This window comes from Anopheles coustani, chromosome 2 (genome assembly GCF_943734705.1).
Source record: "Anopheles coustani chromosome 2, idAnoCousDA_361_x.2, whole genome shotgun sequence".
Lineage (NCBI taxonomy): Eukaryota > Metazoa > Arthropoda > Insecta > Diptera > Culicidae > Anopheles > Anopheles coustani.
This window is the reverse complement of record NC_071289.1, coordinates 42,851,608-42,876,495: the sequence shown is the minus strand read 5'-3', so window position 1 is coordinate 42,876,495 and position 24,888 is coordinate 42,851,608. Positions and strand designations below refer to the sequence as shown.

Here is a 24,888-nt window from a genome sequence, read left to right as displayed (position 1 = left end):
AGTAAACAAAGAAATGAGAAAAAAATATTCTTTCTCAAGCAGAGAACTGGAACGGTAAGATAAACATTATCTATTTCCTTTATCCGTTTCATCGCGGGTACAATACATCAGGGGAAGTGTGCTCTTACCTAACATACCACTCTTGGCAGAAGAAAAGAAAATCGAAACTTCACAATGACTCGGTAAAGAGGAAAACAAAAATGCCGCAGCACAGTAACAATTGGGAGTTTTTTTTTAAAATAATGTCACTTTCAGCGCGTTGTTATAGCAAGAGTTTTCCAGCTGAAAACATTTAACCACGGGCCAAAAACTCTAGCGAAGAGCTAGTTTCACTTCCGGCAACGTTGCATTCAATGCACTTTATTTTACTGAGGCTAAACAAATAAAAATCAATGAATTGTGTTTTTTTTCAACAGTAAAGTGTATTCCATAGAATATATTACGTGACATCAAGTACGTCTTCTTTCTCATTCGGGTTCAAATTACAATGAGTACGTACGAGATTCGAGTATACGAGTTCATTTTCAATTGAAAAAGTGTTCTTCATCAATATAAGCCATTTCATATACACATTTCAAGCGTGCAACGGCACATAGACAATGCATTTTCTCTTATTGGAGGTAATCATTATTGTATGCTCATTGAACGTAAAAGTTCAAGAAACCCATGTGAGCAAAAGCGTCGACTTTATCCAAAGTAAGATAATTAACGGCGGAATCTATGAAAAGGATCTTTTTCTTGGCGTAACGACCGTGTTGGTCATGCCTGCCCGTTAAGGGCTTACGAGACTTTTTCCCTATGTGTACGTGGGTAGTCAGCCCTCCCGTATAGGGGAGGGTCCGGTCTCGGGGTATTTCACAAACTAAAGAGTATTATGGAATTATCGTCATTATGGCTTAAATATATAAACTTTTTACCCATCTTTAAGATTTGGCTTAACCTACTAAGAAAAATGTTAGCGTTTTATTTTATATCGAAAATTCGATAGAGAAAAGATACGAAAAAAGAAAAGATAACGAAAAAGAAATATTATCAAATCATTTTAAATTGTACAAGCAACTAAACAATACAATAAAATATTTAATCCAAAAAATATTGTAGTTAACACCAAAATAATTTGGATGAAGTTATTATAATCTAGATTAGGATCAAATCATCGACAGCTCAGCAAGATGGTTGGAAAGCGGATAGAAAAACAGAAACAACTATTAACTTCTCTCACTAAAGTCGATCGTTTGGCGTGTAAAAAACTGCTGCTACGTCAAATCTGTACTTTTCACAAAGTTCTGCTTGCTGCCATTTGATTTGATAACAAATTTTAAGCAAAGCACACACATACAATCGTAGCCTGGCATCAGTGGGAATTTTTGTTTAGCAAAGATGCTGAAAGCAGATAAACAAAACGACAAAGTACTAGTCTGGAAACACCGGCTTAAAATAGCACGCCAAGAAGTTGTTTACAATCAATTGCAAAAGCTTCCAGTTACACTGTACTAAGACAAAAAAAAGACAAGATTTTCCATTTTCCACTACGAGCTCCGAAAGATGTGGGACATGAAAAGAAATAAATTAATTGTCTCCCGCTTGCACTGACACTCACATTCTGTGGAAGGTACAGGCCTTTGCACGCAGTTCTGTTCACAGGTGGTGTTACGAACGGACGATATGTTTCGTTCGTGATAGGGCACTTTGACCGAATTATGGGGGAGAGAAAATAGGGAAAGACGTAAGTCGAATACCCCCTTTAAAGTGCAACGAGATCAGGAAGATACCGAAAAGGTCGCAACGGAAACATATTTTTTCTTTCATGATCGAAGCAAATCATAAAAATTGAGAACATCCAGACGCTCATATCGAGAAGGAACGCGATTGTAAACATTACGCCTCCTTTGCACAGGAAACGAGAATAGGTATAGGCGGCGATAACCGATATCGCGGTACCAACGCGACGCTCTCGTAAATCTCGCTAGGCTTAGAATTTACATGTAAATTCTCGGTACAGTCACGATCGTGATCCTAAATAAACATAAAAAGGAAGGGACACGACGCGTCGGTACCAAGAGGTTTAGGCGATGCGTGGGATCGACAAACATTGCGCTACGGCCAACGCATGTGCGCAGGCGTTTCGCAAATGTAAATGCGTAGGAAACAAAACGCAAGATAGGACCCACACAACGACGCAGACGAACGAAAGCGAGATCAGGCTAGGGTCGTAAAATTTGGGTCTCGAAAGATGCAAGGAAAACTCAGGCAACGATAAGATCCAGATGCCCATGTAGGGTCGCGTTTTCCAAGAGGAAAGAGTAAAAGGAACGATCGTGTAGCAAGGACCGAACATTGCGCATGAAAATCTTGCGTGTTAGAACGAGATCCTCTATCTCGCTTACGTTCATTAGAAGATAAGGAGTGTTTTAGTATATAAGAGCTCGAAACATTGAATAAAGCAGATATTTTCACCAGGACACTTGTGAGGAAAGGACCCGAAATCCTTTTTCAAATATCCGAAAACCAATCCGAAAACTTCCGAACACCCTACTCCACCTTACGCTTGACTCTTCTCCGTCAGCGGCACGTCACGCTGCGGACCGGTTTCAACGTAAGTTTTCCCTTAGCGAACTTAGCGAAAATCCTAAAGGCTTCTCTCCGACGTCGGCACGTCACGGCTCGGACGGAACTTTGGGAAATTCAACAAGTTCTAGCTTTCTGCGTGGTCCTCTCCGTTGTCGGCATAGTCACAGCACGGATCGGTCACACTACACAAAGCGCTCCCAAACTCCTGATCCGAAAAGAGTTAAGGAAAACTCGCTGGAATTCCTCTCCGTTAGCGGCACGTCACGCTGCGGACCGGGTTCCCGATTTACCTTAACTTCAGGTTGAGGTATCAAACGTAGTTTTCTCCGGCGTCGGCAAGTCACGGCCTGGACCGAACACGTTGATACTGAAACCGACGGACCTCCGAATCCCGGTGAAGATTCTAGTGACAATCGGATCGTTATATGGTGGCTCCACAGAGGAGTACAACATCGCGCGGGTCATACTCGGAGAACGAGTTCATGTGAAAAGGTGTACTGTCGCCTTAAAGAACAGCTCGAAAAAGGTGTACTGTCGCCTTAAAGAACAGCTCGAAAAAGGTGTACTGTCGCCTAAAGAACAGTTTGTGAAGGTGTACTGTCGCCTAATTAAGAACAGTTGTGAAAGGTTTCTGTCGCCTAGAGAACAGAAGTGTCCGTAGTTTCAAGTGGAACAATAAGTTTGCCGTTGCGCCAAGGGGACGCCCAATAAGGCTGTCATTGATGTGCTTATCTGTTAATGGCCTTTTTTTACCGCTCTTACTTGGTCGTCTTTAACCCTTGATATTTTGGCCACGCGTACCTTTGACCATGAGTTGCTATTTTTGTTTGAATCGCTAATTACAACGATGTCATCGATTTTTATTTGGAACGTTGAGTGATCAGAGGTAGGTGTTCCTTTTCCCAGCGCCGCCAGAAGGATTGGCCATAGCATACTGCTAATTTCCAGTGTTTACGGTCCATTTTGTGAGCTTCGAATTCTAAAGATAGCGAGTGCTACTTGCTCTTCCGATCAGTAGGTGGAACGGTGTCAACGGTTCGTCGTCCTCTTGTCGAGAGGTCGTGAATGCTGTGTGATAATGCTCCTCTCAAAACTACTACTGACGGATTATGGTTCCGTGAATCGATCATAGCTTTAAGGTTTGATTTGATAATTCGAATCAACCTTTCCCATGCGCCCCCGAAATGTGGTGCCCTTGGCGGGTTGAAGTGACAAGCGATGTTTAGCTTCATGGCTACTCCCAATTCTATTCTTGAACTGATTTGAACCAATTCCTCTAATTCATTTTTAGCAACTTCGTTTTGCTTGAAAGTTCATGAAACATAGCAAAAACGAGTCGGTATCTAGTTCCTCGGCGAGTTCGAGATGAACCGCCCGAGATGACATGCACGTGAATATTACCCCCCTTCGTTTTTTCAGTTGAACGCTTGACAGCTACGTCGAACGGACCGAAGTAGTCTACTCCGGTGTGAGTGAACGGAAAAACGAAGGTTTCGGTCCTACAGTCTGGCAACGGAGCCATTATTGGCGGAATGGGTTTTCTAACACGCACAATGATCTCATTCTAACACGCGAGAATTTTGTGCTTAATGCTCGATCCTTGTTACGCAGTTTTCTTCTCTGTTTTTCCTTATGGAAAACGCGTTCCTACATATGAGGGTATTATGATCCAGTTCCGCGTTATTGCTCGAAAGTTTCCGCATATTTGCTCGAATAGCAACCTGGGTATTTATACAAGTATTTCAAGGTATATAAATATATAGTTTTTAACAAGTTTCGAGCTCTTTGATTTTTAATCAATTTTCAAAACGATCGAGTTATTGGTGTGTTTTATACTATGGCTAAATGGCTAAATAAATCAAAGTGACTTGTCTAAACACAACGTTGATATGAAAAGTGCATCCTGAATTATCATGTTCTTGGTAAATACCAAGATCCATAGAACCCACATATGCTTCGGACACATACGGTCTATAGAGATCCATCGACCAGGAGGTGCTTGAAACTGCTCGACGATAACGACGCGCGTCGTTTCGTATCCGCGCATCGTCTCGACACGCAGGTGGCGTCGTTTTGGATCGTCGAGACGCCCAGCCATTTTTTCGCTTTTTTCAAAGAGTTGTTTACCTTTTGTATGGGCCAGCGTCGAGAAGTTTATCGTTTCCGCGCTCCCAATCATAATACCCTCAATAGTTTGTTATCTTGCGAGTCCTGAATTTTACGATCTTATCCTATCCTCGCTTTCGTTGCGTTCGCGTCGTTGCGCGGGTCCTAACGGGGTGCGTTCCTTGCGCTACGATTACGCAACGCATGCGCACATGCGTCGGTCGTTGCGTAATGTTTATTCATCCCACGCATTGCCTTAGACTCTCGGTACCGACGCGTCGTGTCCTTTCCTTTTTATGTTTATTTAGGACCACGATCGCGGTCGTTACCGAAAGTTTACATGTAAATCTGTTCTTTGCCTTTCTTGGGTGGGCTCATGGGCGCGCAACAGCGGTAATCGCCGTTTTCTTCTATTCTCGCGTGTTTCGCTTCATCCTAAACTAACAAGCGTCGCAAGTACGATCTCGTTCGTACTTGACCCAAATTCTTTTAGCGTGTAAGTTTAAGCTAATCTTTGCTCCTTTCTGGCATCATAAACTATAAAAAATATGCATCCGGTACGAATGTTCCGTTTCGTCCTGACCTTCAAAAACCGTATGGTTTTCCTTTTTCCTATCTTCCTTCGTTCGGTCGAGACGAACGAGCGAAACACATCGTCCGTTCGTTACACCGCCCCTCGTAAAACGCGTATATTAAGTTTTACGCAACTGTAAGGACGATGTCACCCTTTAAAAAAATACTTTGTCAATTAACCTCACACGTGGTGTTCTAAATATACCTCTATTTATGATGTTGTCTTCGTTCTGCTAAAGACGTCGCTACGTTGTAATTTTGAGCTGCTGCGTCAGGTCATTTAATCGATGAATTAACTGTATGTAGTTGGTGGATCGTGATTCTCTGCTACTTGTAATTTGTTGCCGGATGATGCGGTCGATGCGTAGTTCGTTGCAGTTGAATATTGCACTTCCATGTTGCCGTTGACAGGTCTAATAGTCTATTTTACTTTTTGTGTTCGAAGATGCCGGACAGAGACGTGACGTTTGTCTCTTCCGCGTGTCGATACAGATGCTTGATGAGTTTCTTAGTCTGACGCTAGTGACTATGTTTACATTGGTTAATTGTTCTAGGATTGAGAGTGAATGTCCTAGATTGCCTCAATCAATTTTGGTCGTCGATTGAGTATATCTTGCCTTGTCGCCGTCGACGCAAATCTTTGTTGTGCTAGCTGATACCAGTATGTATGCAGATGCTTTTGCAAATTCCAGAGGATGTTACCGCCGAGACCGGCCATATTAAACGATGTACCGGATGATTATGACGCGGATAGCGAAGTGAAGTCGACGATCGATTCGTAGGTGAGTTGCATCCATAATGAAGGATGCGGATGTGCTTGCTCATAGTCATCAGGATCAGCGAGATGAACATTAATAACGGTCGGTTCATCTCTTGTCGATTGTATGTAATACCAATGTCGTTATTGTCTTGCAGATTTGGCGCGCTGTCTGTTATGCACGATTATTGATTATCGATTATCTAGTGAGCGACTTTCTGGTACCAAATTCCTGCTGAGATGATGTTTCCCAGCATGCGGCTTCTTGTTCCTTCTTCTTGCTCCTTTCGAATCACTTTGTTATTAAAGACCTGACGCAAAGGTTGATCGTTGAGTGTTGCTGCAAGTCGCCAGTTGACTTCAGCGTTGCCAGTGTCCAGGATGTTTGATGGTAGTACATGCTGTTGATGCGGCCCTCGTCGTCCAATGAGTAACTCGATGATATGATGAACTCCTTTGGATTCGTACAATCGTGAGCAATCAATCCCTTAAAACTACTTTCAAGAATCGTTTCTAATGCTTTTCATTTTTAGACATATTCGTATCATATGATCCTCCTAACTTTTTCTTTCTTATTTGTCTTGGCTTTAATCATTTTTGAAGATCAATTTGTATGAAGTATTTGGATTAACTTTCCCTGTGAACATATCTCGTATTACCTTAATGTTCTTTTATTGAATACATTTGCAAGAATTACCTCTTTATTTTGTTTGTTTGAAATCTTCTCTAAACTTCTTATCAAGAACCTTTGGGAGGCAGGTATTTTACCGGTTAAGCCGGTGCCGTGTTCTCAATCTTGTCCGATCGAGCTTGTTTATACTTGCATGATCTTTAACCACTCGTCCCTTATGCCGGTTGCTTTGACCATGCTGCGTCTCAGCTTTTACTTTACCTTTACCGGCTTGGAATTGTTACATCATGGTCAATCGTAGTTTCTTGTAGTTATACTGGAGGTGTGTTCCTGCAATTAAATTTCTTGAAAGCAGATTTCATTAGTTTACCCAGTATGGGCTGTGTGTGAATTTTCATAAACTTTATCCATTCCCTCGTGCCGAACACCCGAATCAACAATTTGTTCTGTGATTTTCTTTATTATCCTAGGTGCACGGCTTTATGACGGTTTCTTTTGACCCCGCCATGTTTACAAAACATTTCATTTGGTTTGTTAACACCGCTACTTGATTCGTAACGGATATTCAAAGGATCCGCTTTACGTTTCGTAGCCGTAGCGTGTTTTGTTTTAGCCTGCATTTCATCCGTACCCCAAGTGCAAGGATTGATGGCTAGTTTTTTCTTAGGTCGCTTCCTTTTTTGGGATTTAGGGTTGGATTCTTTACCAGACTCCAAGTGAAGGGCAACAAAGTTTTGACTTTCAGCGTTAAGGTCTACCTTTGTTTTCTTTTTGATAGTTTTCGGGTCATTATTTTGTGCGTTTGCGCCTCTTTTTTCATTCATGTTTTCCTTACTATTCAAGTCTTTCTTGTTTTCCTTCGTCTGGTCTTCCTCCAAAACACCCTTGCTATAAACATCGAGTACCGCTACTGATGTTACCGGACGATGGTATATCCCTTGAATGGTTTTAATTTTTACTGCCCTTATCTGGTCGTCTTTGCCTCTTACAGTTTCGACAACGCGACCCTTCAACCATTCGTTGCGATTATTATTTGAATCGCTAATGACGACAATATCATCAATCTGTATCGGTCTAGTTTGTTTATTCCATTTTTGGCGTTGAGCGATCAGGGGTAGGTACTCCTTTTCCCATCGCCGCCAAAAGTATTGGCCATAGCACACCGCTAGTCGCCAATGTTTGCGTTCTAACTTGTGCGCTTCGAATTCGAGTGGCAGTGAATAACTACCTGCTCTACCAATTAGAAGGTGGAACGGCGTTAACGGTTCGTCGTCCTCCTGGTCTAATGGAATATCCGTAAGCGGTCTTGAATTTAATATGAATTCTGCTTGGGATAACGCACCTCTCAGGACTTCTACTGACGGATTATGTTCCCGGGAATCAATCATAGCCTTTAAGTTTGATTTGATTATTCGAATCAATCTTTCCCAGGCACCTCCGAAGTGCGGTGCCTTCGGTGGGTTGAAGTGCCATGCTATGTTCATTTTCATTGCTATTCCCGAATTCATTTTTGAGTTAATCTGTTTAACTAATTCCTTTAACTCGTTATTAGCTCCGACAAAGTTGGTTCCGTTGTCACTGTAGACATGCGATACCGCTCCTCGTTTGGCCTGAAAGTTCATGAAACATAGCAAAAACGAGTCGGTATCTAGCTTTTCAGCGAGTTCGAGATGAACCGCTCGAGAAGACATACATGTAAATATTACCCCCCAGCGTTTTTCCGTTGAGCGTTTAACCGCTACATCAAACGGACCGAAATAATCTATTCCGGTGTGCGTGAACGGAAAAACGAAAGTGTCGGTTCTACATTCTGGCAACGGAGCCATAATTGGCGGAATTGGTTTCACCTTCATGTTTTTGCAGTATTGACATCTTGCCTTGACGTATCTGAAGGCCACGTTTAGTTTAATTACATGGAATCTTTGTTTGATTGCGGCCAATACAACCTTATCGGATTGGTGATTGTATATTTCATGATACCACTGAATTATCAAACGAGTAATTTGATGATTTTGCGGTAATATTATCGGGGTTCTGGCGTTCATTGGTAGATTTGTTGCAAATTCTAATCTGCTTCTGAAGCGCATGACCCCGTGTTTATCAAGGAACGGGGTAAGTTTTGACAATGGACCGATCGTTGTTAATTGATTATTCTCACGTAGATCGATTATTTCATCCGGGTAAATATCCCTTTGAGCTTTTCTAAACAATATATTCTCGGCTCTTGCCCGGTCATGCACCGTGTAACTATTATCGAAATTTTTCTTTAAACCGAATTCGATAATCTTCATCATTAGACACATTCGTTTTATTAATTTCCACCAATTGGAGAATTGATCTTCCATAATGAAGTTTTCTTGTTGTTCTTCTGAAACAAGAAATACTTCTTCAGATGTTCCCGCTACTTCTTTTGGTTCTAATAATGGCCATTCTTTTTCTTGAGTTTTTAGAAATTCTGGTCCTGGTACCCATTTCGAAGGTTTCGTAGTAACCTTCGTCGCTTCGTCCGCTGGGTTTTGTTCGGATGGTACCCACCTCCATTGATTCATTGATGTTGTTTCTAAGATTTCACCTATACGGTGAGCGACGAACTGTTTGTATTTTCTTTGTGTGGAATTTATCCACGCTAATACCGTTTTCGAGTCGCTCCAAAGTATAGATCGAACGACCTTTAATCTGGTCCCTTCTAGAACCTTGTTTAACAAACGAACTCCTAACAAGGCGGCTTGTAGTTCTAATCGTGGAATAGACAACATTTTCGTTGGCGCTACCCTGGCTTTCGCAATAAGCACTTGAACGTGCGGGTCATCAAAATTGCTTCTAGCGTAAATGACTGCTGCGAATGCCCTATCCGAAGCGTCCACGAAAACGTGTAATTCGACCATAGGGTCGTTGTTCTTCAATACCCAGCGGGGTATTTTAATATATTTGACCAGTTTTAGCATTTCTAGCCAACTATTCCATGGTTTAAATAGTTCGTTTGACACGGGGTGGTCCCATTCGTTCGTTTCTTTATGCATCTCCTGCAGAAGAATTTTTCCATGAATTGTTTTATGGGATATTAATCCCAGCGGATCGAAGATACTCATGACGAAGGATGCTCCTTCACGTTTAGTTGGGGGTCTAATTTTATTGTACACCTCAACTGGCAATCTGTCGAGTTTAACTTGGAACCCGATCGTATCCTTTTGGGTATTCCAGTATACTCCCAGTATTTTCAATGATTGTTCGATTTTATCCTCTATCATTTTAATTTTTTCGGGATCTATCCTGTCGGATGGAATTGAGGCTAGCAATTCTTTATTATTTGAGCAAAATTTCGTAATAAAGAATCCACCTTTGTCGTGTGCCTTTATTACTTGATCAACGACTTGTTTCGCATGGTTTAAATCATGAAAACTATCGTTATAGTCGTCAACATAGTGTTGATCGATTATAGGTGAAAGCGCTAACGGGTATTTATCTTTAAGGCGTTCTGCAGTTGCATTTTTCGCAGCCTGGGCACACGACGGAGAGCAGGTAGAGCCAAACGTCATTACCTGCATGACGTACATATCCGGAAAGCGTTTCTCGCAATTTTTCCAAATAAATCTTTGGGCGTTTTGATCTTCTTTCCTGATTCTTACTTGATGAAACATCTCTTTGATATCCCCGCAAACGGCGTACTGCCCTTCTCTGAACTTGAGAAGAATCATAACCAAAGTTGTGGTGCTATCCGGACCGGACAGCAGCGCATCATTAAGGGATTGTCCCTTAATTTTCGCCGCGGCGTCAAAAACTAATCTCGGTTTTGGCGGGTCTTTATTTTTATTGATGACTATGAAGGTTGGAAGGTAAAATAGTTGTTTACAATCTCTTATGACCTCCACGGGAGACAATTTTCTTGCGTACCCCTTCTCAACATAACTCTTCACAGTATCGTTGGCCCATTTCATTAATTCCGGATCTCTGCGGAGTTTATCCTTCAAATTTTCAAGCCTTTTTATGTTATAAAAAAGGCTTTCCGGAAATTGATGATTGTCGTGCTTCCATAATAAGCCGACTTCATAATTCCCATCAACAAATTTTAACGTTTCCTTTAAAATTTTGTTTGCTCGTTTATCATTTTCTGATTCCGGTAGTTTGGCCACATGTTTCACTCCGAAATCTTCTACCGTGAAGTAGTTAGTCATTAGTTTGTTGAGTTGTTCATCTTCCTGGATTACCATTGTATATTCATCATTTTTTTTGTTAACGTCGAGTTTGCCATATATTACCCATCCTAACTTGGTTTTCATAGCAATCGGTTCACCGTTTCTACCAATCCTATGTTCGTGTCCCATTAATAGTTGATTATGATCAACTCCGATCAATAATGTGGGACGAATTTCTCCGAAGTCTTTAATTGGCAGCCCTTGGAGATGTTTGTATTCTTCGGATAAGGTTTCATAATCTAGGGCTTGGCGAGGCAAACTTAAGTTTTTTACGGTTCTTACGTCTTTCAATTTGTAAGATTTCTTGTAAGAACCTTGTATCTTCAAAGAAACTTCACAGCTCTCTTCATTTTCTGCTGTGAAGTCTTGCGTCCACTTTAAGCTTAGCGGAACGTTCTTTCCTTTTAAATTCAACTGTTTTGCAATTGATTCTTCTAATAAGGTCAAACATGAGCCTGTATCCAGGAATGCATATGTTTTAACTTTATGCTTGCCGTTAATGAACGTCGCCGGTAACATTTGATAATATGTCCTTTTGGACGATATCACCGAGTGATTATTAACGGGTGCAATTTGCATCTCCGGGCGTGCATTGTTTTCCACGTGTAGCATTTGATGATGCTTTCCGTAACATCCATTGATGTTGCATTTATTTTTGTCCTTGCAAAATTTAATAAGGTGCCCCCTTGCCAGGCACTAGTAGCAAAGCCCCTTTCCCGCAACAGCCGCGTTCCTTTCAGCGGGTGTTTGTTTTTGGAAGACGGCGCATTTCGTAATATGATGAGACTGCTTACACAACAAACAGGATTGATCACCGGGCTTACGTTGCGGGATTTTCTTTACCTGTGGTTTCGCTACGGGCAAACGTTCTTCCGGTTTCTTGATTACCGGGTTATCAAGAACGTTTACGTCTCCCTTATGCATAGTGTGAAACTTCTTGTAAATACGTTGAGTTTCAGCAATTGGCTTTAGCCAGTTCATAAAGCCTTCAAGTGAGAAAATATTCGCCCCAGCATTAGCTGCTAAGGTAACTCTAATATATTCCGCTCTCTTCATCTGAAGGTCGTTAGGTAACTTTGTAATCAGTTCCCTTACTAGGCGATGATCGCTTAGATACTCTGGTTTGCCCATCAAGTGAATGTTTCTAATTAAATTTCCCACTGCTACATTCATTTCCGCTACAATATTACGGGAATCCTTTTTGAGTTTTTGAACGTCAGCAAGGAATTCCATGTAAATTGTTTCCGGATCTCCGAAGTTCGTTTCCAGTACGCTGATAATTTCCGGCACATTGTGGAAATCCAGCATTAACTGGTAGACACATCTTTGAGCTGCTCCGTATAAAGCTTGATTCAATCTATTCAAGTTTTCTAAATCGGAGAAAGCTCCTTCCCTAGTCGTGTCATCAAAGGTACGCTTGAAGACTGGCCATTCCTTCGGGTTACCACCGAATTTAGGTAATTGTGCCAATGATTGTCTTCGTAGCATGGCCTCCATCGGTTCTATTGGTTGGGCTATTACTGGTTGGGCTATCATCGGTTGAGCCACAACCCTATCCCTGACCACGGCAGGTTCTTCAATCTTAATACTTCCTTTGGATGATTCTCCAATGGATGAGTCTCCCTTGGATGACTCTCCACTGAACGAATCTTCCTGGGGTGAACCTCCCTTGGAGGATTCTCCCTTGGATGACTCTCCCTGGGGCAATTCCCCTTTTGAAGAGCCTCCATCTTTTTCCCTTTGTTTCGTAAGGGCTTTAACGGCCGCTAGCAATTCTACGTTTTGATCCGAAAGCCTTGTCTTTTCGTATCTATTCGTAGAGCATTTCGCGCATTCCCATTTCTCTCCCTCCGCTAGTTGCCGAGTCCTTTTGACACAAGTCAAATGGAACATTCTGTCACACTCGGAACAAACTATCATTGTATTAATTTCGCTATCTGCATGTTGGCAGAGGCGACAATGGCCATTCGGGTTGATCCCGAAAGCTGTAAAAGGCATGATTATTCTTTTACCTTTACGTCCCAGCTACAATGAATCTACCCTACAATTATTTGTTTAGGATCCCTCGTTCGTTTCCCTTGACAGTGTTGACAGAAATACCTTCACTTACCTGCCACTCAAATTCCGATGAATTTGAAGTTATCTTACTCTCTTTCGGTGCGTTCTCGTTGACCTCCTTTGCAGATCGGCCCTTGTTGTTGATCCAGTTATCAGCTTATTATTTTCCGGATCGACTGCACCTTAAGTTCGTTAGCACGTTCGGTGAACGCACTTTATGACCGCTGGTACCACACTTTTGATTCGTACCGAGCGAATCGGCCTTGTAACACACTGATCACACAAGCCTCTTTTGGCAGGAAGTCCGCGCGAAGTGGCGCTTATTAGCGTCACAAATCTTTCGATTGAAAGATTTCTACGATCAAAAGGTCTTTTTGATCGTTCTTAGGGTACGATATCCGTAACCCTATTTGTTGATACTATCGAGTATCAACTGGCGTCTTCCAAATGATTATTTTATAATAATAAAATAATTATTTGGCATCGGTGATTATAATCACCCTGAAGAGGTTACTAGTTCGCACTCTCGATATGAATTAGGAGTTATTTTCTAATTCCGAGGAGAAGAACTGTCACACTTTTGTCTATTTGATTGCAAACATCCGCCTTTGTTGCCAATTTGGCGATGGTGCGGTTCGATAACCGGAGAATTTTCTTCTCTTTGCGTCCGTCCGATGACGCAAACACCTGTAAGAGTTCTCTTCTGAGAATTTTTACTCTTACTCACTTAACTGAACACTTCACGATTTCACTTATGAGGATAACCTTTTGTCCTCCTTATTGAGTGAGTGACACTTCACACGTGTTTTCACTACACTGTTTGAAAGTTCTTCCAATTGGAAACCAGTAAACTTTTCACCGTAAGTTAAACCTTTCACTACACTTTCAGAAGATTAGTTCCATTTGGAATTCAGTGAACTTTCACCACACTATACGGCCTTTCTAACCTACGACGGCTTTCCTTGGCTACGTCGTTTTGGTTGATTAAATGTTTCTTATTGAAACGGGCACGTATTTCATAGGCGTTTAAACGCCTCACGATTGCTATTCTCTAGGCGATAGCACGCCTTACACTTTTAAACTTTTTGCTGTTCTTTAGGTGACAGCACACCTTTAACTCTTTGCTGTTCTTGAGGCGACAGCACACCTTTACACTTTGCTATTCTTTAGCTGATAGCACACCGTACACTTGCTGTTCTTCAGGCGACAGCACACCTTTTTGTGAATTCGTTATAGAATACAACCGTGTTGTATCCTCTCTGGAGCCACCATTTAACGAGGCGGTTGTCCGAGCGGGCGCGAAGGTGAACCCGACCGAGTGCGTCGTCGTCTGTCACACGAGTATTCCCCAACAGGACACTTGGTTGTCCGATGGTTTCGGAATCTACGGGTTCCGTCCGGGCCGTGACTGGCCGACACCGGAGAAAACCACGCTTGATGACGAAACCTTCAAGTTAAGGCAAATCGGGAACCCGCAGCGCGACACGCCGCTGACGGAGAGGAATTCCAACGGATTTTCCTTAACCTTCTGGACGATTGGAGGGATCGAACTTGTCGAAGTTTCGAAGTTCCGTCCGAGCCGTGACTGGCCGACGTCGGAGAGAAACCTTCGAAATTTTTCTAAGTTCGATCGGGGAAGGGGACTTGTCAAATTTTGAAGTTCCGTCCGAGCCGTGACTGGCCGACGTCGGAGAGAAGCCTTCGAAAATTTTCTAAGTCTTGGAAAACTTACGAAGATACCGGTTCGCAGCGCAACATGCCGCTAACGGAGAAGTGATCAAGCGTAAGGAGGTTGGAAATGAGGAGCCTAGTTTCGGATTATTGGGGCGTCGAAATAAAATTCTTTCGTCCACAAGTGTCGGTTGAAAAATGACTCATTTATTAAAAGTTTCAAGCGCTTATATACTAAAACGCTTCTTATCCTCTAATGAACGTAAGCGAGATGGAGGATCCCGTTCTAACACGCGAGAATTTTGTGCTTAGTTTGTTATCTCGCGAGTCCTGAATTTTACGGTCTTATCCTATCCTCGCTTTCGTTGCGTTCGCGTCGTTGCGTGAGTCCTAACGGGGTGCGTTCCTTGCGCTACGATTACGCAACGCATGCGCACATGCGTCGGCCGTTGCGTAATGTTTATTCATCCCACGCATCGCCTTAGACTCTTGGTACCGACGCGTCGTGTCCTTTTCCTTTTCATGTTTATTTAATATAAAAAATTGACAGCGGGGCGGTAGCGCTGGTTAGAAAATCGGCCCATGAGCGCCGGGGCTCACCATCTCGACGGCGTGGGTTCGAATCCCACCCGAGACCGGACCCTCCCCTGTATGAGAGGACTGGCTGTCCACGTACAACTGGGAAACTAGTCTCGCAAGCCCTTAACGGGCAGGCATCACCAACAAGGTCGTTCACGCCAAGAAGAAGAAGAAGAAGATTGTGCTAGCAATGATATCAGCATTACCAGCTACTCGTTGATGCGAGTAGCGTTCCGCATACAAAATAAAATTGGTGACTCGGGTTTCGGCACGAGGACATGAAATAAGATTTATGAAAATTATACATGGTTCAAAGTAAATAAACTAATAGAATCTGCTTTCAAGAGATTTAATTCCAGGAACACACCTCTAGTGCAACTACAAGTAGCTACAATCGACCATGAAGTACAATTCCGAGCCGGTAAAGGTAAAGGTAAGAGTGGTCAAGGCAACCGGCATAAAGGAAGGGGAAGGTCGAATAACATGCAAGTATAAACAAGCTCAATCAGTCAGGATTGAGAAACCAGCTCCGGCTTAACCGGTAAAATACCTGCCCGTGCTAAACATTCTTGCCAAGCAGTTTAGAAAGGAATTTCAAACAAAACTAAAACAGTATAACTAATCAAAACAGGTAGTTCACTTACAGTAAAAAATGTAGTAAAAAAACATGCTCACAAAGAAAAATTAATCCATGTACAATTAATCTTCGAAATGATTAAAGGTAAAGAAAAAACATCGAAGAAATGTCAGAAGATCATACGATAGGAAGATCATACGATAGTAATATGTCAAAATATAAAGGGCATTACAAACAATTCTTGAAAGTAGTTTAAAGGGATTGATTGCTCACGATTGTGCGAATAAGGAGTTCATCATATCGAGTTACTCATTGGACGACGAGGGCCGCATCAACAGCATGTACTACCATCGGACATCCTGGATAACGGTGACGCTGATGTCAACTGGCGACTTGCAGCAACGCTCAACGGTCAACCTTTGCGTCAGGTCTTGAACAACAAGTGATTCAGAAGGAGCGAGAAGCTGTATGCTGAGAAACATCATCTCAGCAGGAATTTGATACCAGAAAGTTGCTCACTAAATGACGCAGCACGCTATCATCGGAGAAATGATCCAACGCAGTTAAGGACGTGGTGGCCACACGATACTTCAGCAGGAGGTTTCGAGGAACCTACAACCGTAGATGCGTTCAAAACACATCAACGTTCACAATTACCAGAAATAATAGATCGAAAAGAAGTTGCCATCGAGACATATTCGAGAACCGTATGCAGCAGACAGTGCGTCAAATTATGCAAGGGCAATGCCATGACGATATTGGCGTTGCTACGATCAACAGGAGATGAACCATCCGCTAATAATGTCTATGTCGCTGATCCCGACAAATATGAGCAGAAGCACATCCGCATTATGGATGCAACTAACCTACGAACCGATATCGAGCATGCTTGGCGACTTAGATTCGCTACCCTCTCCGTAATCTTCCGGTGAACCGTACAATATATCCGGTCTCGGCGGGAGCATCCCTTGGAATCATGCATCAGCAAACTAGTGGCTTCAACTAGCTCAGTGACAGATTTACATCGACGGCAGCAAGGCAACAAGACAATCGGCGTCCAAGAACGATTGAGGCAATAACGTACAGTCATCTTCGATCGTAGAACAATCAATCGTCGTTAAACATAGTCACCAGCGTCCGACTAAGAAACGCATCAAGCATCTGTATCACCATGCGTAGGAGACAAACATCACGTCTCCGTCCACATCTTCGAAACACAAACAGTAAAGTAGACGATTAGACTTGTCAGCGCAACATGGAATTGCTATATTCGGCTGCAACCAAAGTACGCATCGACTGCTACATCTCGACAACAAATGGCAAGTAGCAGAGAATCACGATTGACCAGCTTTATAGAATTAATTCATCGAGCACCAAGTTTAAATAACCTGACGCACCTGACCAATAGCTCAAAGGTTTGCAACGTAGCGACGTCTGTAGCAGAACGAAGGCATCCGACTACGCTGCATGGAAGCAGAGGACGTACGAATCGAAGCGAGGATCAATCCCAAATTGAGTAAGGCATAATACTAACATTGCCCAACCAAAATATCATAATGACAGAAAGATAATTACAATGTCGCGAGTGAAGTTGCTTAGCAAGGAATAACACTTTTATAGGGAAACATCGTCCTATACAATTGCTTAAATCTTAATGTACGCGCCCCTCGTAAGGCGGTGTTACGAACAGACGATATAGTTTCGTTCGTGATAGGGTTTTCACTTTAACCGAATTATGGAGGAGAGAAAATAGGGAAAGACGTAGGTCGAATACCTCCTTTAAAGACCAACGAGATTAGGAAGATACAGAAAAAGTCACAACGGAAACATGATCGAAACAAATTAAAAAAATTCAGAACATCCAGACGCGCATATCGAGAAGGAACGCGATTGTAAACATTACGCCTCCTTTGCGAAGGACACGAGAATAGGTATAGGCGGCGATAACCGCTATCGCGGTACCAACGCGACGTTCTTAGAATTTACATGTAACTTCTCGGTACAGTCACGATCGTGATCCTAAATAAACATAAAAAGGAAGGGACACGACGCGTCGGTACCAAGAGGTTTAGGCGATGCGTGGGATCGCAGGCGCTCCAACGCATGTGCGCAGGCGTTTCGCAAATGTAAATGCGTAGGAAACAAAACGCAAGATAGGACCCACACAACGATGCGGACGAACGAAAGCGAGATTATGCTAGGGTCGTAAAATTTGGGTATCGAAAAATGCAAGGAAAACTCAGGCAAAGATAAGATCCAGATGCCCATGTACGGTCGCGTTTTCCACGAGGAAAGAGTAAAAGGGACGATCGTGTAGCAAGGACCGAACATTGCGCATGAAAATCTTGCGTGTAAAATCGAGATCCTCTATCTCGCTTACGTTCATTAGAAGATAAGGAGTTTTTTAGTACATAAGTGAATAAAGCAGATATTTTCACCAGAACACTTGTGAGGAAAGTCCGACTCCAATATCCGAAAACCAATTCGAAAATTTCCGAACACCCTACTTCACCCTACGCTTGACTCTTCTCCGTCAGCGGCACGTCACACTGCGGAACTCTAGCTTTCTGCGTGGTCCCCTCCGTTGTCGGCATAGTCACGGCGCGGACCGGAGCGCTCCCAAACTCCTCGTCCGAGAAGAGTTAAAGAAAACTCGCTGGAATTCCTCTCCGTTAGCGGCACGTCACGCTGCGGACGGGCCCACACAACACGAAGTCGTATTAAGTTGAATAAATTGAATCTCATATTAGTATATTTCGAATCGGAATTGCATATGATGCCGATTAAGAATGTAATACGATTTTCTTTATGCATACGTATAGATATACGAACAATGTACGGCTGATGTATATCGTAAGTCGTATATGATGCCGACTTAGAAAATATACGACTAAACATATACATTTTGAACAATGTACGGTTAGCGCCTCCACTTTTGTACGTATAGGCATTATTTTAGCATCATTTACGATTCAATCATATTGCATAGAAGTACGATTATTTCAAGTTGATATTCGATTTACATGCATATGTGTTGTGTGCGGGGTTCCCGATTTACCTTAACTTCAGGTTGAGGTATCAAATGTAGTTTTCTCCAGCGTCGGCAAGTCACGGCCCGGACCGAACACGTTGACACCGAAACCGACGGACCTCCGAATCCCGGTGAAGATTCTCGCGTCAAGAACGATGACGCACTCGGTCGAGGAAACCTTCGTGCTTGACCGGACAGTCGGTTCGTTACAGATGGCACTCTTTCACAACCGGACATCGCGACCAAGGAATACAGAACCCACTTTGGGCTGTTTCGTACAATTTGGACGATGGTACTGAATTGGTACGTGTCAAATGCAGAGATCTGTTACTAAAAGCAGGAACCTAGGTCATCTCGGCGACCATGGGGAATTGTTTTGTTGAAAATATGGAGTAATCCAGAAGATTTAGGACCGAGGAGGAGGACATTTTTGTATGGTTTCTTTCACTCTCGAAGAGGAAAGAAGTTTCCAAAGGTAAATTTAATAACTCCATTTGTTGTTACGACCATACCATACTGACTAAACAGTTGATACAGGATTATAACTGCTTTCTGCAGCAAACAGGCTAAAAATATGCTAGGAAAAAAACATCTTAAAAGTAATGCTGTACGCTCTTTGGTCCTTGAGTTCAAGCAAAAAAGCGAATGGCACCGCTAAAAAGATACAGATGCATTCCTAACGAGATACGGACAGAAATTTCTAAAGGGCACGGTAAACGAAGCGTAATCGCTGGTCTCTCGTGTATCGTCGATATTCAGGCCAAGCGTCATCTTTGCTTTGTTTATGTTTTGCAATTTTGTAAAAATGGCAACATTTCTTGAAGCTACTGCTATTATTTTGTTGTTTATTGTTAAAAATACAAAAACTGCGCTAAATAATCATATAAATTTGATAAATAATTACGATGAATGAACTATTGATTCGTTTGTTTACGTACTGACAAGATTACGCATGCGATTATAGGGTAGGTGAGCCAAAATTCTTTTTGACAGATGGACCAGCAGAATAACACGATTACGCTAGCGATTACGCTTCGTTTCCCGTCCCCTTAAGAAATACGTTCACATTTTCCTTCATCCGTTCCGAGCCGTTTGTAATTGGATAACATGGCATACAATGCTAATGCAATGGTTGCAAACGTTTCTCGTTTTATGGGGAAACCTTCAGGTTGCATAATTGCACTACTAACAACCATCCTAACAACCATACTAACTTATGCTTTATCTTTTCTTAATGATGTCACGATGGTGGAAAAAATAATCACATGCTGCAGTTATAATTGTGACAGCATGTCTACTTGGGTGTAGTGCAACGGTGTAGAATGGTTACGTTTTCAGTTCTCCGTAAATAATGATTTGAAACCTTAAATTGCCGCCAAAGGCAACAAACTTAACATTTTTACGATCGGCTTTCATCGGAACTACGCAGCTTTATTCAAGAGATGACGAAGAAACAGTTCGTAGACTGCTTCTGGATATTGAATATTAATATTAATTAATTTATATGCGGTATTTGGGCAAACATTCAAAACTAAAACTGGAGTAAGGTATTGCATTAAATTCATCAGAATTTTCCGGGCCCAATGTTTTTTTCTCACCAATTATGTCAAATTCTTGAAGTGTCCTCCATCGTGTTTCGGTCACTCAGCACAAAGTCATTCCAATGTTTTCACTGCTGCTTCTGGGCTCGACTCATTTTGTATTGTTGTTGACAGCTTTTAGTATTTTTTCAACAAAGACTTGGTTAAATCTGTTCTTGATTGATATTTACATACCGCTAACAGTTCACTAACAAACTGAGTCAAAAGCAACAAATTCAATAGCCACAGGGCAAGAAAAATATAATACCTTTTGGTAAGTAAGATAAAACATAAAATCTTACACGGAGTAAATATACACATTCGATGTTTTACCATGTTGAACGCTGGTGCTAACTGAGAGCTAAGTGTGCACTGAGATCGATATAGAAATTGCGAAAATGTAAAGGCTCAGTCAACTGAGATCTAAATAGAAATTGCCAAAATTTTAAATCAAACCGAATGCATCTAGTAGACTATTAAATGCAATTTGCTGCCCTCGAAACAGGCTATAAATCAATCGCAGCATACATATGTTGTTATTTGAGCATTTGTAACGATTGAGTACGGATGCTCAAAATTTGCGATATGGGTATTATGGATTTCTTTTGTTGTTTCAGGGTCAAGCTCGAGCCGAATGAGGATGAATTAGTGATTTGCAGCTTCATAGAAGAAAATAAAGACTTGGATCCACTTAACAACCCCCGGATTAAGGAGGATGTGGCAGACGAGGATGCAGTAGATGAAAAAGTAGCAGACGAGGTTGAAGCAGACGAAGATGAAGCAGACGAGGAAGTAGCAAACGAGGTTGAAGCAGACGAGGAAGTAGCACACGAGGATGAAGTAGACGAAGAAAAGGCAGACGAGGAAGTGGCGAACGAGGAAGTAGCAGGGAAGGATGCAGCAGACAAGGATGAAGCATACGAGGAAGTAGTAGACGAGGAAGTAGCCGACGAGGATGAAGCAAACGAGGATGAAGGAAACGAAGAAGTAGCAGACGAGGATTACGGCGTCTGCTACCTGAGGCTGACAAAAAAAGAAGAAGTATTGGTGAGTAAGAGAAAAATAAAATCTTATGTGTAGTAAAACTATACATTAACATGTTTTTTCTCATTTCCAGGGCTGGAAACCTTCGCTAGGAGACATTGAAGAAGAAGAGGGGGAAATGTTTTCCGAAGATGAAGATGACCTGGAGGAAAAAAAGAATACCGAAATCGATGCCCCAAAGGAAAAAAATTCAAAGAAGGATGGATCAGTTTTCGGCAGGATTAATTATTTTATTTTCTTGTAGCTAGATGTAGTTAGATTGATTATTGTATTGTTTGATTATTTTGTAAAATGTATTAACTTTGTAATTTAACCATGTAAATGTAAACAATGTAAATGGAAATGTAAATGCGTTGATGAGTTTAAAAACATGCAAGATAAATAAACATTTAAATCGCTGAACAAAAGGTGTTTTGGTTACCCATAAACAATATCATTGTACTAAAGAAAGTGCGAAATAATTGGGAGTTTGGTTTAGTTTGTAACTTTTATTGCTTTCCCTCTAGATGGTTTGACGTGTTCGATCCTTTCCGATTTCTTTTAGAATATATTTTCAAAATGTTCATTGACTTTAGTTCATGTTCGTTAGACACGTTTTAATTTTGTTTTCTTTGCTCCCCAACGAGCAAAGGAACTGTGAAGATCCCGGTGAATGAGTGGATCAATGACCCAATCAATAAATTTCTATCAAGTAGTTATGCACCTACTATTAGAGAGACCTATTCATCCATGTTGTCAACATTAGCTAGGTGTTGTATATACCTTGGAAGCACCAGCAAGGAGTTTGCCGATCGGGTTGAACTATTTGAAACATCAAGGATATCGGTGGTCCTGCCGATGTTGATTACACTCCACTCCGCTACGGAGAACTAATGAAAATAAAATCTTTCAAAGTAATTTGAAACAGTAAAACTTATTAACAACAGACACATCACTGCACGGATGCAAGAGGTCCGTAAACACAAAGCCGGACCTAGCTGAATAAATTATCAAAGGTTCGTTGGGTTCCTACTTGCACCGTCACCCACGTCAATTTCAAAGGAGTGCAGTCGGATGTATCGCAAGAAAAGGACAATTCGAAAAGTACTTGGCGGTATTTGGGCAAAAATTCAAAACTAAAACTGGAGTAAGGTATTGCATTAAATTCATCGGAATTTTTCGGGCTCAATTTTTTTTTTTTCACCAATTATGCCAAATTCTTGAAGTGTCCTCCATCGTGTTTCGGTCACTCAGCACAAAGTCATTCCAATGTTTTCACTGCTGCTTCTGGGCTCGACTCATTTTGTATTGTTGTTGACAGCTTTTAGTATTTTCTCAACGAAGTCTTCGTTAATTCTGTTCTTGATTAATATTTACGTACCGCCAACAGTTCACTAACAAACTGAGTCAAAAGCAACAAATTCAATAGCCACAGGGCAAGAAAACTGTAATAACTTTTGGTAAGTAAGATAAAATATAAAATCTTACACGGAGTAAATATACACATTCGATGTTTTACCATGTTGAACGCTGGTGCTAACTGAGAGCTCAGTGTGCACTGAGATCTATATAGAAATTGCGAAAATGTAAAGGCTCAGTCAACTGAGATCTAAATAGAAATTGCCAAAATTTTAAATCAAACCGAATGCATCTAGTAGACTATTAAATGCAATTTGCTGCCCTCGAAACAGGCTATAAATCAATCGCAGCATACATATGTTGTTATTTGAGCATTTGTAACGATTGAGTACGGATGCTCAAAATTTGCGATATGGGTATTATGGATTTCTTTTGTTGTTTCAGGGTCAAGCTCGAGCCGAATGAGGATGAATTAGTGATTTGCAGCTTCATAGAAGAAAATAAAGACTTGGATCCACTTAACAACACCCGGATTGAGGAGGATGTGGCAGACGAGGATGCAGCAGATGGAAAAGTAGCAGACGAGGTTGAAGCAGACGAGGATGAAGCAGACGAGGAAGTAGCAAACGAGGTTGAAGCAGACGAGGAAATAGCAGGCAAGGATGCAGCAGATCATGATGAAGCATACAAGGAAGTAGCAGACGAGGATGAATTAGACGAAGATAAAGCAGACGAGGAAGTAGCAGGGAAGGATGCAGCAGACGACGATGAAGCATACGAGGAAGTAGTAGACGAGGAAGTAGTCAACGAGGATGAAGCAAACGAGGATGAAGGAAACGAAGAAGTAGCAGACGAGGATTACGGCGTCTGCTACCTGAGGCTGACAAGAAAAGAAGAAGTATTGGTGAGTAAGAGAAAAATAAAATCTTATGTGTAGTAAAACTATACATTAACATGTTTTCTCTCATTTCCAGGGCTGGAAACCTTCGCTAGGAGACATTGAAGAAGAAGAGGGGGAAATGTTTTCCGAAGATGAAGATGACCTGGAGGAAAAAAAGAATACCGAAATCGACGCCCCAAAGGAAAAAAATTCAACGAAGGATGGATCAGTTTTTGGCAGGATTAATTATTTTATTTTCTTGTAGCTAGATGTAGTTCGATTGATTATTGTATTGTTCGATTATTTTGTAAAATGTAATAACTTTGTAATTTAACCATGTAAATGTAAACAATTTAAATGGAAATGTAAATGCGTAGATGAGTTTAAAAACATGCAAGTTAAATAAACATTTAAATCGCCGAACAAAAGGTGTTTTGGTTACCCATAAACAATATCATTGTACTAAAGAAAGTGCGAAATAATTGGGAGTTTGGTTTAGTTTGTAACTTTTATTGCTTTCCCTCTAGTTTGTTTGACTTGTTCGATCCTTTCCGATTTCTTTTAGAATATTTTTTCAAAATGTTCATTGACTTTAGTTCATGTACGTTAGACACGTTTTAATTTTGTTGTCTTGGTTCCCCAACGAGCAAAGGAACTGTGAAGTTCCCGGTGAATGAGTGGCTCAATGACCCAATCAATAAATTTCTATCAAGGAGTTATGCACCTACTATTAGAGAGACCTATTCATCCATGTTGTCAACATTAGCTGGGTGTTGTATATCGCGTAGAGAACGGAAAAATATTCGTTCTAATCGAGTTGTCAAAGGTCAGTCAAGTGAAAAAAGGCGGCCAAAAATTTTACTCAACTCCCCTTAAATATGTTCATTTTACCTGCCATTTTGAATATGAACGAAATGAACTCTTTTCGCAAATCCGGTCGTTCCCGTTTGTATGGGAAGAAATCCTCTAAGTTTTAAGCCGCGGTTTCTCAACGAATTCGTACATTTGAGGGTTCTGCTTTTAAAAAAGTGTGTTAATTGCTATTCTTGGGATCCAATTTGTAGTTTTCATGAATTTATTATCATCTCTTCTTCTTCTCTATCTCTTCTCTTCTCTATCTCTTCTCTATATCTTCTTCTTCTTCTCTATATCTATAAAAATGAATGTTTGTATGTTCGCTAAAACTCAAAATCGGCTGGACCAATCTTGATGACGTCTTCGTATGATTTGTTCCTTATTACTCAACAAAGGTTTAGGAAAAAAGAGAATTTGAAAATTCCCATGGAACAGTCGGAAAAT

General features: G+C 41.4%; 1 protein-coding gene across 1 annotated transcript; it reads left to right on the top strand.

The window, feature by feature from the left end:
- Window positions 1–19,036: 19,036 nt before the first annotated feature.
- On the top strand, window positions 19,037–23,712 carry LOC131264424 (mitotic apparatus protein p62-like). The gene is made up of 5 exons (XM_058266726.1): window positions 19,037–19,050; window positions 20,945–21,374; window positions 21,445–21,611; window positions 23,154–23,617; window positions 23,684–23,712. The coding sequence occupies exons 1-5, from the start codon at window positions 19,037–19,039 to the stop codon at window positions 23,710–23,712; spliced, it is 1,104 nt and encodes a 367-aa protein (XP_058122709.1).
- The last annotated feature ends 1,176 nt before the right edge of the window (window positions 23,713–24,888 follow it).

Bases quoted from the DNA above. Each gene is read 5' to 3' on its own strand.
- LOC131264424 (XM_058266726.1), top strand. The intron at 21,375-21,444 runs GTGAGTAAGAGA...TCTCATTTCCAG, and splicing joins CAAAAAAAGAAGAAGTATTG to GGCTGGAAACCTTCGCTAGG. The intron at 21,612-23,153 runs GTAGCTAGATGT...TTGTTGTTTCAG, and splicing joins ATTAATTATTTTATTTTCTT to GGTCAAGCTCGAGCCGAATG.